This window comes from Urocitellus parryii, chromosome 6 (assembly GCF_045843805.1).
Source record: "Urocitellus parryii isolate mUroPar1 chromosome 6, mUroPar1.hap1, whole genome shotgun sequence".
In the NCBI taxonomy this organism is placed as follows: domain Eukaryota; kingdom Metazoa; phylum Chordata; class Mammalia; order Rodentia; family Sciuridae; genus Urocitellus; species Urocitellus parryii.
The window spans coordinates 13,714,769-13,728,286 of NC_135536.1; the positions used below are offsets into that span (position 1 = coordinate 13,714,769).

At 36.2% G+C, this 13,518-nt stretch overlaps 1 protein-coding gene across 1 annotated transcript in view; it reads left to right on the forward strand.

The window, feature by feature from the left end:
• Positions 1 to 6,747: 6,747 nt before the first annotated feature.
• Catsperb (catsper channel auxiliary subunit beta) overlaps positions 6,748 to 13,518 on the forward strand; it is a 119,480-nt gene continuing 112,709 nt past the window's right edge. Inside the window, exons 1-3 of the mRNA XM_077800107.1 lie at positions 6,748 to 6,826; positions 10,227 to 10,315; positions 13,143 to 13,283. Coding sequence (XP_077656233.1) covers positions 6,748 to 6,826; positions 10,227 to 10,315; positions 13,143 to 13,283 — 309 coding nt within the window. The remainder of the gene's footprint in view (positions 6,827 to 10,226; positions 10,316 to 13,142; positions 13,284 to 13,518) is intronic.

Genomic DNA, 13,518 nt, shown 5'->3' on the forward strand with positions numbered 1-13,518 from the left:
TGTCAGCACTGGTGGGAGCGGTAGCTGGGAGTTCCGCGCAAGTCCCGCGCCACTCCTGATTCCCTCGGTCTAGCTATGGAGCTCACGGGGGAGCTGGGGGGGGGGGTCCTTAAGGTTTCCCTGCTGTGTGGAGAAGGATGGCTAGGGGATTACATACCTGTTGCCGCTGGTTTCAATGAATTTATCTCCTCCACCGCGTTTTGGTGACGTCAGTTCTCCGCCATGGTGGTATCCCATGCAAATGTTGACAGTTCGTTCCCTTTGCGGGGTGACCAATGCAACAGGTGGGTCCTGACTGTCTCTCCCAAGCCCCATTTCAATCCTGTGGCCACTGCCTATGAAGGCTCGGTTGGCATTTACCTACATTACCATAGGATCAGAAGGGCCGACCAGTTGTTTTGGCGGGATAGTTAGTGCTGAGTCGCAGCAGTTTGGCTGTGAGAAGCAGGCGAACAGGAGCTTGAATGCAACCGATTCCGGCTCAGTGTGTATTCTGAGAGGCCCAGACTGTTCGCCCCAGATCCACGTCAGCTCAGCATTGCCTAGTGATCCTGAGCAAACAGCATTTAGACAGTTTATGACTCCCTATGCCCGCGCAGCATAATTTGTAATTAATTTGTCTATACTTGTTTGCATTTTTCAGAGACTTGATCTCTACGCACCCACCGCCATGTTGGATCCCCTTTCTTTCATTTTTATAAAGTCATTTTCTCTTAGAAACACATACTGAAATACATGCAGATGCCTAGTATGTCTTCAAAATAATCCTGGAGAAGACTGAGTGGGTGGAATATAGATGAAACAATAGATATCAAGAAAGTGTACAGTTCTCTTTACTTTTTTCTAATGTTTTGAAACTTCCCATAATAAAAAGTTTTATTTTTTAAAACTGGGAGTAATGTTAATCTGGAATGATTGAAGCATCCTTATTATTTTATTCTTTGAACTTTTGAGTCTTTAAAATTTTTAACATAAAAAGGATGAGAAAAATATGTCTCTTGAGAGGGACAACTTTGAAACTATAAAGCAACAGAAATAACCAGAAAGGAAAATACTTGGGGCTGGGGATATAGCTCAGTTGTAGGGCAGTTCCCACACATGTGCAAGGCCCTGGATTTTGTCCTCCACACCAAAAAAGAAAAGAAAGAAAGGAAAATACTTAAAAATTTTTATGGCATCAGATTGGAATTTCTGTATCCCCAAAACCATTATAAAACAATCTATTTAAATGACAATTAGGTTAAATAAATACTACAAGGGGCTATTTCACAGGCAAAACACCAAATTTCCAGTAGAAAATGGTCAGAAACATGTCTAGATAATTCATAGAAAAAAATGGTTAACAGGCATATTTTTAAATGTTTAATATTTGATAAAATGAGGTACTTTTGTGTATCAAATTATTAAAGATTATATGTAATTTTTTTAAGATTATATGTAATATTCATTGCTGGATTTCTGGAAAGCAATTTGCCAATATGTGAAGTACAAGTCTTATTAAACATGTTCATATCCTAAAGAAATATTTTTAAATGCAGGGAAAGATTTTTGCTCAGGATTACCATTGCCATGTTATCCATAATAGGAAAAACTTAAAAACAGCAGAACGTCTTATGTTTAAGTAAATTGTATATAGTCACTTTAGATATGTAACTATGGAAACTTTTGGAAAAAACACTTGAGTTACATGGGGAAATGATCAGAATAACAATGACTGAAAGAATTATGTGAATCTATAAATTGAATGATTCTACGTGTAATATATAAATGCATAGGGAACAGAGACAAGGAATATGTCAAGATGTTATTGTCACCAGAGACTGGACTGTAGTGCTTGGTGCTCCATAACAATTTGGAGTCAGATTGGTAGGAATTAACTTTTATTCAAAGCCAGCTTTGAAGAAAGCTGGAAGAAAGAGTTTGTTTCAAAATTTCTCTCTATGAGGGAATATGAGACTTTGAGGGCAAGGGAAACTTTTGCAAAAGAAGAGGTGGCAAAATGGGACAAAAATCAGGAAACGTACCTATGCTGATACAGTTAGCTTTTGTTAGAGAGTCCAGGGCAGGGCCATAGCCATTCTCTGCTACTTTGATGTCCCTTAGGCCAGGTGGGCAACCCCTCATCCTTACTCTCAGCATGAGGAAGTTTCTCTCAATTTTAAAGGGTACCCCAACTTCAGTCTGTTTCATTATCAGTTATTAGACATGGTTGTTGATTTATGTGTAATTAATTTGTCTATACTTGTTTGCATTTTTCAAGTTTTAGATAATGAACTTTTACAGTCAGGACAAAATTATTTTAAAAAGAAAGTCATTCTTTCAATCAGACCCTCTCCTTGTCCCCAAACCTCCTGACTAGATGCCTAAAGGATGATGTGTTTGTCAAGGGGAAGGCTTCATTCACCTCTCATCCCACTGTTACAGATAAATTACCTACTGTGGGAGTACCCTGGGTGCTCATTCACATCAAAGTATAATTCATGTAATAGCCTAAAAGCAGATCCTTTCCTCTTACAAGGGAAGAAATGTCATATCAGAGCAAATGAGAAAGGAAAAACAAATGAAAGATTGCTAGGGAAAAGAAGCTCAGTGTTACCTGCTTCATAGTTTTCTTTAGGGCTATCAATCTGTACCTTCAGCCTCACTGAGACATTTCTATTCTGACATGGTGTAGGGAAACAGCTTATCACTGTGTTGCCATAGGGACCAAAAACTACAACTTGCTGCCATGCAAAAGCCTTTAGCACCTTCTCTAGCAGGAAATAGACAACAAGAAAAGACAGCCCAAAATTTCCAGGAACTGAGGCTTTATTAAGATTTTGTTATCTTCTGCACACATTATTTTAGATTCAGGGGGAACTTTCTTTAGGTTAAGATCACCAGAAAAGGGTTGGGAACATAGTTCAGTGGTAGAGTTACCTAGTATGGATGAAGCCCTGGGGTCTATCCCTAGTGCTGGGGGTGAGGGCAGGGGTAGAAGTGGCAGGGGTGGAAGTGGCAGGGGATCACGAGAAAAGGAGACAAAGTAATTCTTACACAGGCTCTTGCAGGAATAAGTTAAACCCAGACAGTTGTTATGTTTGGTGACATGAGTGTCAAGGAGGCCTCATGTGATTATGTGAAGGGATTTCTGATGTAGAGCATTAGTATAAAACAGGCTTTTTAAAAATCATAGTTATCAAGAGGGTTTGTCAGCCTCTATGGCCAACCATTCATGACTAGTCCAGGCACTTAGGAAGTCAAAAAGTTCCATCTCAGCACACTGTCAAAGGCAGTATATACAGCCACATAAAGGATATCCACACAACCATGAAAAATGAGGACAAATTGGCCTATCATTGGGTCTTACTGTTTCCCATACTTACACAGGTCTTTACTATCTTTGTGATCTGTGTATTTACACATGTTGTTTACCTGTCATTAAGGTCATCTCTCTCTTTTAGGTCCCATTTGAGATTCAGTTATGAACTCTCTTTGGCAGGTTACTCTCTTTTAAGTCTTTTACATGTACTTGGCATCACCGTTTTGCAGTTGTGCTTTCCCTGGGCACTTGATAATCACTGATGGTTGAAATGTTTTGTAGACAGCCACATGTAGGTTTCTGAACCTTCCTAGATTGATGTTCTATTAAGCATGATAAGTTTGGAAAAACTCCACTTCTCATATATTTTTAAACAAAATTACCTTTGATGCTCTGAAGGAGGAAGTAAGTTGGAAATTCTAACTGCCTGTCCTTCTAAGCATGCATTTGTACTTGGTAGGTTCTGATTGGCTGTTATCAGAGTAAAGTAGACTGTTAAACCAGTCAACTGTGAAAACATAACATTTATATATTGGGTTTTCTTTCTTGATCTATATGGAAGGAAACTTGAGCAAAATATAAAAACAAAAAGGGCAATTAGTTGGGCATCCATGAGAGGTAATTATAGAAACAAATATTAAAGTAAGAACCCTACTACAATATATATTTACACAGGACAGTGTGATGAGGATTAAGAAGTTGCTGCAGCATATAAAGGTATGAATTCAGAGGTAATATTTATAAACTATTATTTGGTGTAAAGTAACTGTCAGAGATTTTTGTCAATTCTCACACCACTACTATGAAGTGGCTACTATATCATTTTACCCAGTAGAAAGTGAATTCAAAGAAGAACTTACTAAAGGTCAGACATTTCAGTGGACAGAACACATCTCAAGCTAAAGTCTGTGTGTTTTCTCCAACCATGAATGACTATTGAAAGAATGAAGTACAAAAATGTGAAAAGGTGTAATGGTCAAGAAAAAAAACAAGAAGACTGAGACTGATGGATGTATATAGCAGATTAATGGTACACAAATTTAGCAGTTTTTGTGATAGGTTAAATCTAATCATATACTCAATATCTTTTAGTTTTTAAACATTTATTTTGTGGCATGTTTGTATGCTGATTACATCTATTAAATCCAGAATCTTTGCTTCTAAGCCCATCTCTGTCATCAGCTACTAATGAACTTTGATTGTGTTTACTTAATCTGCCATGTATCAACCCTAAAGTGCATTCCATCTCTAAATTAAAAGTACAAATAAATACAGGCTTAATCACTACAATAAAGGCATATTGAGCTAGTAGCCCAGCCACAGAGAGCTCAGAGATCACTTCTGTTCTCTTTCCCTTGAATTAATTCTCAGATTTCTTTCTGTTTATGAAAATTAAGTCTTTCAAAGTAAGATTTTAGATCTTTGGTCAAAAGTAGAAACCACCAAATCCAATCAAATGAAATTTAGAGATCTTATACATAGTTGAGAAAAACAGAGGAACTTTGATGATAACTTAATAATAAGCCATCCAAACTGTAAACCTGAAGCATAATACATTTTAGTCAAAGAGATGAGAAAAACTCACAGGTTTTCTAATAATGGTGTTGTACTTTTCAAATTGAATGTTTGGGGAGGTAATGCAAGGTTTTCCTGGTAAGAGAACACTATTTTCAAATTTTAACTCTGATAAGATCTTCATTTAATGTTCATTCTTATACCAAAAATGTAATTGAGCATAGTACCATGCTGATATAGTTTTAATGTACTGTTTCTCCTTACATTATGGTAACAAATTGTTTTCTCAGATGACTGAAAAATGCACTTTTAAAAGTTGTCCCCTGACAGTGTGGTAAGGATGATAAGTTGAAAAATCTAATGCTTGAGCTTTCTGTCATCAATTAAATATATTTAGTCAAGCAAGACAATTTTGAAGGAGGGGAAAAAACAATAAAATTTATTTTATTCAGCAGTATCAGGAACTGAACAGGCTCTGAGATTTCACTGTACTTAAAGTTGGCTTGTTAGTCTGAACCTATTTTCTGGGATGCTGGCAAAAGGCAAAAGACTCCTCTGTCAAAGACTCTAGGTACAGTGGCCCATGCCTGTAATCCCAGTGGCTACAGAGGATAAGGCAGGAGGATCCTAAGTTCAAAGCTAGCCTCAGCAACCTAGTGAGGATCTAAGCAACTTAGTGAGACCCTTTCTCAAAATAAAAAATAAAAAGAACTGGAGATGTGATTCAGTGGTTAAGCACCTCTGGGTTCAATTTCTGGTACAAAAAAAAAAGGTTAAAAAAACAAACAAACTTTATTACTCATAGCAAGAGCAGTAGCCAGTATCAGCCTGAAGCTCATTCCAGATCCCTGGCCCTCCTAAGTCCCATAGACATAAGTAATATCCATCATGGATGCTATATTAGTTTGCTAAGGCTACCATAACAAGATCGTAAATTGGGTGGCTTAAACAACAGAAATGTGTTTTTTTTTTTTTCAGTAACAGATGCTAAAAGTCTAAGATCAAGTTGTTGGCAGGGTTGGTTTCTTCTAAAGGCCAGGATGGAAGAGTCTGTTCCATGACTCTCTCTGTGGCTTGATCTTCTCCCTGTCTTTGCTTCATCTTCCCTCTGTGTCCACACCCAAATTTCCTCTTCTTATAGGGTCACCAGTCATATTAGATTAGAGGTTTCCCTAAGGACCTCATTTTGACTTAATCACCTCTTTAAAGACTTTGTTTCCAAACATAATCTCATACTGAGATGCTAGGGGTTAGGACTTCAACATAGAAATTTTGAGGGTAAACTGTTCAGCCCATAGTAGAAGCTTACATGTGTAGTGAGGTGCACTGCAAGAGAGGAACACTGGAATTAGGAGATTCATCATGGAGACAAGCCTGCTGTGGTCCAGGGGTGCCTTACCCTACTCAGCAAGTCTATTTTCTGCAAATACGATCCTGAGAAAGGGCATGGAAAAAGAGTGGTCTGGACCTTTCATTCTTAGTATTCTCAACAAGAATGAATAGTGATGCTCAGGACCATCTAGGCTGCCTCACCCAAAAGTAATACAATCAAAATATTACATTAAGTAACAGCTATTTTATCCCACAGTTATCTATATAGAAGAAGAACCTGGGCCATATCTCTTTTTCTAGTTTGCAATATCTTTAATAGCAATCATGGAATGAATTTAGAGTTTAGTTAACTGTTATACTGTCTGTTATTTTTGTTTTGTTTTGAAGTGCTGGGGATCCAATCCAGGGGTTTGCTCATGATAGACAAGCTCTCTACCACCAAGCTATACCCCAGGCTCTCTTTGCTGTTGTCACATTATGGGAAATATTTTTAACTTAAAGAGATGATTCCTTTACTACTTTATAGTTCTTTATTTCAAAAAGAACTCAAACATTTTCAGAGGAACTGAATTAAAAATAATTATTATTTATTCCAACAGATGGAATTGTCACTTATATATGTTATAATTTTGCTTCTGAACATGTTTGAATTTTCATCAGGAATAGTATACAATAAAGGTAAGTGACAGATTCTATTAACCTTTATCTCCTTCTGAGAAGTTCTCATTTATATCCCTTCCCCATTTGTAATTAAAATGTTTTTTCTTTTAGTATTTCCTCTTTACCTGATCCTCCAATTGTTTCCAGGCATTATCTATGTTACTGTGGTCTAGATGTTTCTAATAACATCATTGTGAACTATTGTTACTAAATTGTGTACATGAAGACTTTTCTCTTACTATACTATTTCATCATTTATAAGTCATAGAATATTTAACATTTAAAGAGAATTTTACATTTGTAAAATTTTAGCTACTCAAACATTTTAGAATTCTTTTCTCCATGAATGGTTGTAGGTAATATGAATTATACACTGAGTTAACTGGCTACTATACTGATATTGAGGAGAATTTTCTGAAGATAATACACAGATTGACTTAATTAACAGGACTTTTATGGCAGAAAAACTTTGAAAAAGAACAAGAAGAAATAAGATAAATCTACTTTAATTTGTGCAATATATTTTAATTCTCTGCAACATCCTGCTATAGGTCCTGGAATGTAAGAGGTGCTCCATAGGCCATTGTTGACTAAATGGATGGATAGAAGGATTCAGATTTTTTCCTATTCACAGATGTGTTGCAGAACTGAAAGAGTTCTGGGATGGCCCCAGTTTGAATTCCCATAATGTACTAGAGAATAGAACACATACATGCATGTGACCCAAGATGGAACAGCCACAGAGATATTTCAGAGAAGGAAGTGGTTACTTTCAGCTGTGGGAAAGGGGGTTGTCAAGGAAGACTTTGTACAAAAGAGGGAAATCTATCAACGTCCTTAAAATGGGTAATATTTGGATATAAACCTATGGGGAAGAGTATTCTCCAAAGACATGAGAGTATGTGGTAAACAATGTTACAAAGTAGGAGGTCCCATTATATGGGGAGGGAGCAGTAAATACTTCCATTTGACTAGAAAGAGGGATAGAAGTAAACTATTCTGGAAAGACAATGGCTGGTATGCATCATAGAGGTGCTCAATGCCAGGCTAAGGAATTTGGGCTTTAATCTACAATCATTGGGAAGCTATTTAAGATTACTGGATTGGAGATATGGCATATCATAGCTATAGTTTAGGTATTAGACAGCATAGAGGGGGAAAGATTTTCTCTGCCCTGTAAGGTTCTGTGACTGGGGTCTATGAGTTGAACTAGCAAAAGACAGATTAACAGGAGGAAAAGCATACAAATTTTGTTTCTGTTAATCTTCTTTATATGGTATGGAGGACTTCATAGAAAGAAGTGAGAACCTAAAGAAGCAATTAGACCCAGGGGCCTATATACCAGTTCAACAAAGAGCAACAAATTCGAGAGATATGACAAGACAAAGGAAAAAAAAAGTTTGGACTGGGGTGGTAATGTGGGAAGTTACTGGGAAATATAGGGGGAAATAATAGAAGATAATGATTTTAGTTAAGTTTGTTTGCATAGACTCAACTCAGTGGTAGGAAATGTACAGGTAGGCACATTACTCCTGGTAAATTTATGTCCTGGTTTTGGGTACAAAGCAAGGCTCATTGTTTCTCAATTGTCTTCAGCATGAAATAACCAATATGCCAAAGTGGCTTATGTTGGAGGCAGCATTTTCTTATGCTCTACAGCAGCAATATGTAAATGGATTGGTGGAGAGAGATGGGTGACGTTTTGCCGCTTCAAATGACATTTTTCAACTTCATTGCTATAAATGTAACTGTGAATAGAACGATGAATTAATTTCATAAATGGCCATGTTTCTTTAAATTTGTCCCCAAGTGGATCACTTATTCTATATGCAGCAAATATCCCCTCAGTGATTGCACTTACATGGTTTCCCTTAGGGTCATGATTTATGTTAAAGAAGTCACATGTTTAAAATGTCACTGACAACATCTTTCCTTTAGAGACTCACACAACATAATTATTTCTTGCATCTTATTATTAAAACAGAATCTAGAATTTATAACCTGAGAATTTCTAGGCAAAGGTACAGAATTTGGGAATTGCATCTGTCTCTCATTATAATCTCTCCTATGGTTTTCTCTGCCTCCTCTTTTACCACCCAAGCTCAAAGGAGCCTTTTGATCCAACCACATAATTTACAAAATAATACAAAAGTACAGAGGGACAATTGATTAATTTCACTGAGGCAAGTGTTAGAAAAATTTCTATTTGCACCAGACCTCAAAATGAGTTAAAAATCTGAGGCAGAGAATCCCATGAGCATTTAAGAGGAACTAGGGGATAGATTTCGTCAGAAAAGAGAGTCAGAAAAGGGACTTGGCTGTTGAACGATTGTCTAGCAGAATAGAGGTGACCCTTATAGGCAGAAACACCTTGCTTCCAGTGTGACTTGCTGTTTGTTAGATTTATGAACCTTGAAATCATTCTTCAAGTTCCTCTTTGTCAAAGAGGAGACAGTTATGTGGGTTGTGCAAAGTATTGAGGGAATGTCATAACACGACATGTAACCGTGGTGGCTGGCTCAAAGTAAGGTATTCAAAGGAATTAGTTTCCTTCTGCCTATCTTTATTCCACATGAGGAGTTTATACATTAGGTAATAGAGTATTCATGAAGATTTAAAATCAGAAGAGTGATTTAGACTATAGAGACCAAATTTTAGCTTTAAAGAAATGGGTCTGGTAACACAGTCAAGAATGGGCAAAGTGAAGGAATGTATGAGCTGAAAGTTTTTGAAAACTGTTTAACATTTTAAGCCATATTTGTGGTACTTTGTGACGAGTGGCCAATATGAAACATTCACTTATCTTTTGCCCCAGCAAATTGTGGTTGTACAAAACTCCCAACTAACCATCTCCTTCTCACCAAACCATCTCCTGTCCTCTCTACCAAATTATCTCTTGTCCTTTTTCTAAGCAGACTGTGAATGGCCTAAATGGCAGGGCTATATCTTAATTTTTTTAGTGTATCTATGAATGCATCTTTCCCCAGACTCAAAGTAAGAAGAAGGATCCTCCATCCAACATCTGCATGTAGTAATTCTCTGACACAACACAACTGTCTCTCCAGGCTCTAATTCCTGACCCTTTCATATCCTCCCAAGGATAAGGGGCCAAAAAGTCAAGAACTAGCTTTTGACTGCCTCCAAAAATTTTGCATCATGGACAAGCTTCTGATATATTCTGTCTTGGCACTTCAGCCAAACCTTTCACTTTATCAGCCCTGATCTGATAACTTTGAAAAGAAAAAAAAAGTGGAAGATTTGGGCTTTTTCTAGAGAAAAGTGAATTTAAAATATACAATTATAATCTTAGTAAGAAAAATAGTAAGTTCTTAAAATATTCCACTTTGTCAGTTTGAAAAAAAAAACTTTTCATGGAAATTCTTTGTAAGCTAAAATACATGATTTTTCTTTTATTTAGGTGATACAGAGAGACGCTTTGCTTGTTCTAGCCAAGGATACCCCAAAGAGAATGAAATAATCAAGTTGTTTCTTTCCACAGAAAACTTGGTAAAGACCACTAACATCCTGTATTATAACCCTTCATATTCCTTTTAAGTCCATGTGTAAAACCAATAGCAGTACTCTTCAAACACCCTCTACCTGAGAAACAGAAATACTATATAATTGTTTCTATCCTTTAAATTCCATGTCCAATTGGATCTGGTAAAATTTTCACTCAACCATTGTGCATCCTGGGTGGTTCTGTTTGGTGGTGGTTGTTGTTATTTTTAAATAATGCTTCTTCCCTCCCTTCTTAATTTTAAGATCAGCTGTAACAATCTTCATTTTTTATGCAGCTTATTTATTCTTTTGAAGTTTGACAAATGTGGCCTGTTAGAGAAAGAAAATTCCCTCACATGACCCTGGGAAAGAACCTTTTCCTTGTATAACAAATACCACATTGTAGTTGTCACTTTGGGTAAGGGATAAGATGATCCTTTGACTCAAATAATGGGAATTTTTTTAAAAAGAAACAATAAAATAAAATAAAGCATAGTATTAAGAAATCCATGTGGCAAATAAATACTAACAAAAGCAAATTATTTTTAAAAATGCATAGATTGTCTAAAAATCTATGATAAATACACTAAAGATGAAGAAAAGCATCCTGTAATCACAAATACATTTATCCCTAAGTCTGCTTTAAATTAGACCACAGTTCCTTCTTGACATGCCAAATTTATATTTAAGTTTTATACTTAAGACTCTTGTGAAGTGCATGCCCTTTGAGTCAAAAGTGTCTTTCTTATTTGTGATTATATATTATGGAAAAGGTTTGGGCATTAGAGGAAGACAAATTTACAAAGCTGGGTTGTGGTCTGTGTGCCCTTGGAGCAGGTTATCTAACCTTTCTGACTTTTTTTTTTTTCTTGGCAGCTTTTTTTTTTTTCCTTAAAGAAATACAACATACTTTTTGAATAGTTGGGCATAGTAGTTCTACTAATGGCATTATTAGAAATGATAGCTAACATTTATAAAGCCTTTCCTCAGGAAGTCTAATTAACCAAAAAAGTGTTTATATGTTTATAAAGTATTTATATGTATCAGGCATTTTTCAAAGTGTTTAATGTTCATTATGAAATTTGGTCTTCACATTTGATTTTCCTTGAGGTGAGAAAATGCTACTGTTCTTGCCCCTGATGACTCTGTTAAAAAAAAAAAACACACTTCCCTCCTGCACCCCCAAGCTCCCTTCCCTACTTCATTCTTATATATGGTTCTTTATTTGACTTGTCCCCACCCCTCCATCCTTCTACTACTTCACCCATCACTCCATCCATCCAGTTTGTCTCCCTGATAATACCCATTAACATGTAAATTCCATGATAACAGGAATTTTTGTGTTTCAGGTTTTGTTTCACTTCTATTATTCCCAGTAACACCGCCCTCATAGTTGGGGCTTAGTAGAAATTTTTGAAATAAATACGTTTGCCCATTTTTTAAATAGGGAAACTAAAATTCAAATAGAGAACTTGCCCAAAGTGTTCTCAACTACTAGGGGATCAGAGATAAAGCTCTTAGTATCCATCTCATATAAGTTTTTTGGTAAAATTCATCATTCACAACTGCTGCATTTTCATATTCCCTTATAAAACTGGGAAATAATCAATGAAAATGCTGTAAGATGAACTTTGCTTTTTACATTTGCTTCCTTTTTTATTTTGATGCAAAATGACTTTAATAAAACCATATTTACTACTGTGATGGCAAAACCAGGCCTGGTTGTAAAGTGAAATTATAAGAATGTTATAGTGAAAAATTGGTGCCTGTGCAAAGAGTTAGCTCCCCTCCTTTTCTGTCAGCCTTTCCTCAGGAAGTCTAATTAAACAAAGCCCCTACCTTTTGGATTGTAAATAAATACCCCTAGGAGTCTGACTACTCCCTTTTGAGTATAAACACCCAGTTGGAGCCTTCAGAAAATAATAATAATAAAATAAGTCTTTATGTTGGCCAAGTACAGTGGTGCACACCTAGAATCCCAGCAACTGGGGAGACAGAGACAGGAGGATCGAAAGTTCAAAGACAGCCTCGGCAACTTAGCGAGATCCTAAGCAACTTAGTGAAACCCTGTCTCAAAATACAAAATAAAAAGGGCTGGGGAGGTAGTTCGGTGGTAGAGTGCCCCTGTGTTCAATCCCCAGTACCAAAACATAAAAATAAAAATACATCTTTAGCTAATTGATATTTGAATTACATTTATTGGACATTTGACTGAACAGAAATAAATGCTGCCCTGATAAATAACAACAATAGCAAAGAAAGAAACAAGGCTAGAGATTTATCAACAGTTTCCCCCTTAAAAACGCTTCTTGCTAGAACCTCCACTACCACACACCCCTCCCCTGCATGCTCATGGCCTTCTATCGTGTAGGGTAGAAATTTTATGGCACTGGATAGACTATAAATATTGCGAGAAGCTGTGGGTGGAGCTCAGGATTTGGAGTTTGATCTCTGGGCCTGCAGTAGTTCTCCCATCCTCCAAGTGCAGTTGGCGGTTCTTGTTTCCCACAGCACTACGTGTGAGAGCCTGCAGTTTTGATTTTATGTTTATTAAGTGTGAAAACTTTCTTCCCATTTTTATGGCAGAAAATATTATAATAAGAATGAATTAAAGCTTATGACACATATTATTACTGAGTTCTGAAGATAAATGTTTTAAAACACAAGTTTAAAAATAGATTTTTTAGCTAAAAATGGGAATTACTAAAGATGGAAGTCTTTAGAAGCATTTACTTTTCACAGACTTCTCCTCACTTTTAAATGAATGTAATGTGCTTCTCTCCATCAAATTGTCATTAATTGTTTGTTTATTTATTTATTTATTTTCCTAAAGATAATCCAGTGTTTTTTCCAAGCTGAAAATGAGAACCTTTCAAAGGAAATGCTGAGTATATTCACATCAGGAGGACTGGCTCCCAGCTTGGGAATCATAAATAGTACATATCACGGCATCTTCCACTTCAATTTAACTTTGGTAATTATGTTTTATTTTTATTTTGTTTCATCCTATATGTTTTGCTTTAAATAGTGATAAACATTTACAGAAATTAGAAGAAACTGCTTATTTATTTTTACTATTTACCTACATATTTTTCATTTCTTTTGCTCTTCATTCTTTTCTGTGGATACAAGTTGCCATCTGCTATCATTTTCCTTCAGCTTGAAGAACTTCTTTTAGAATTTTTACAGTATTGACCTATTGACAATGA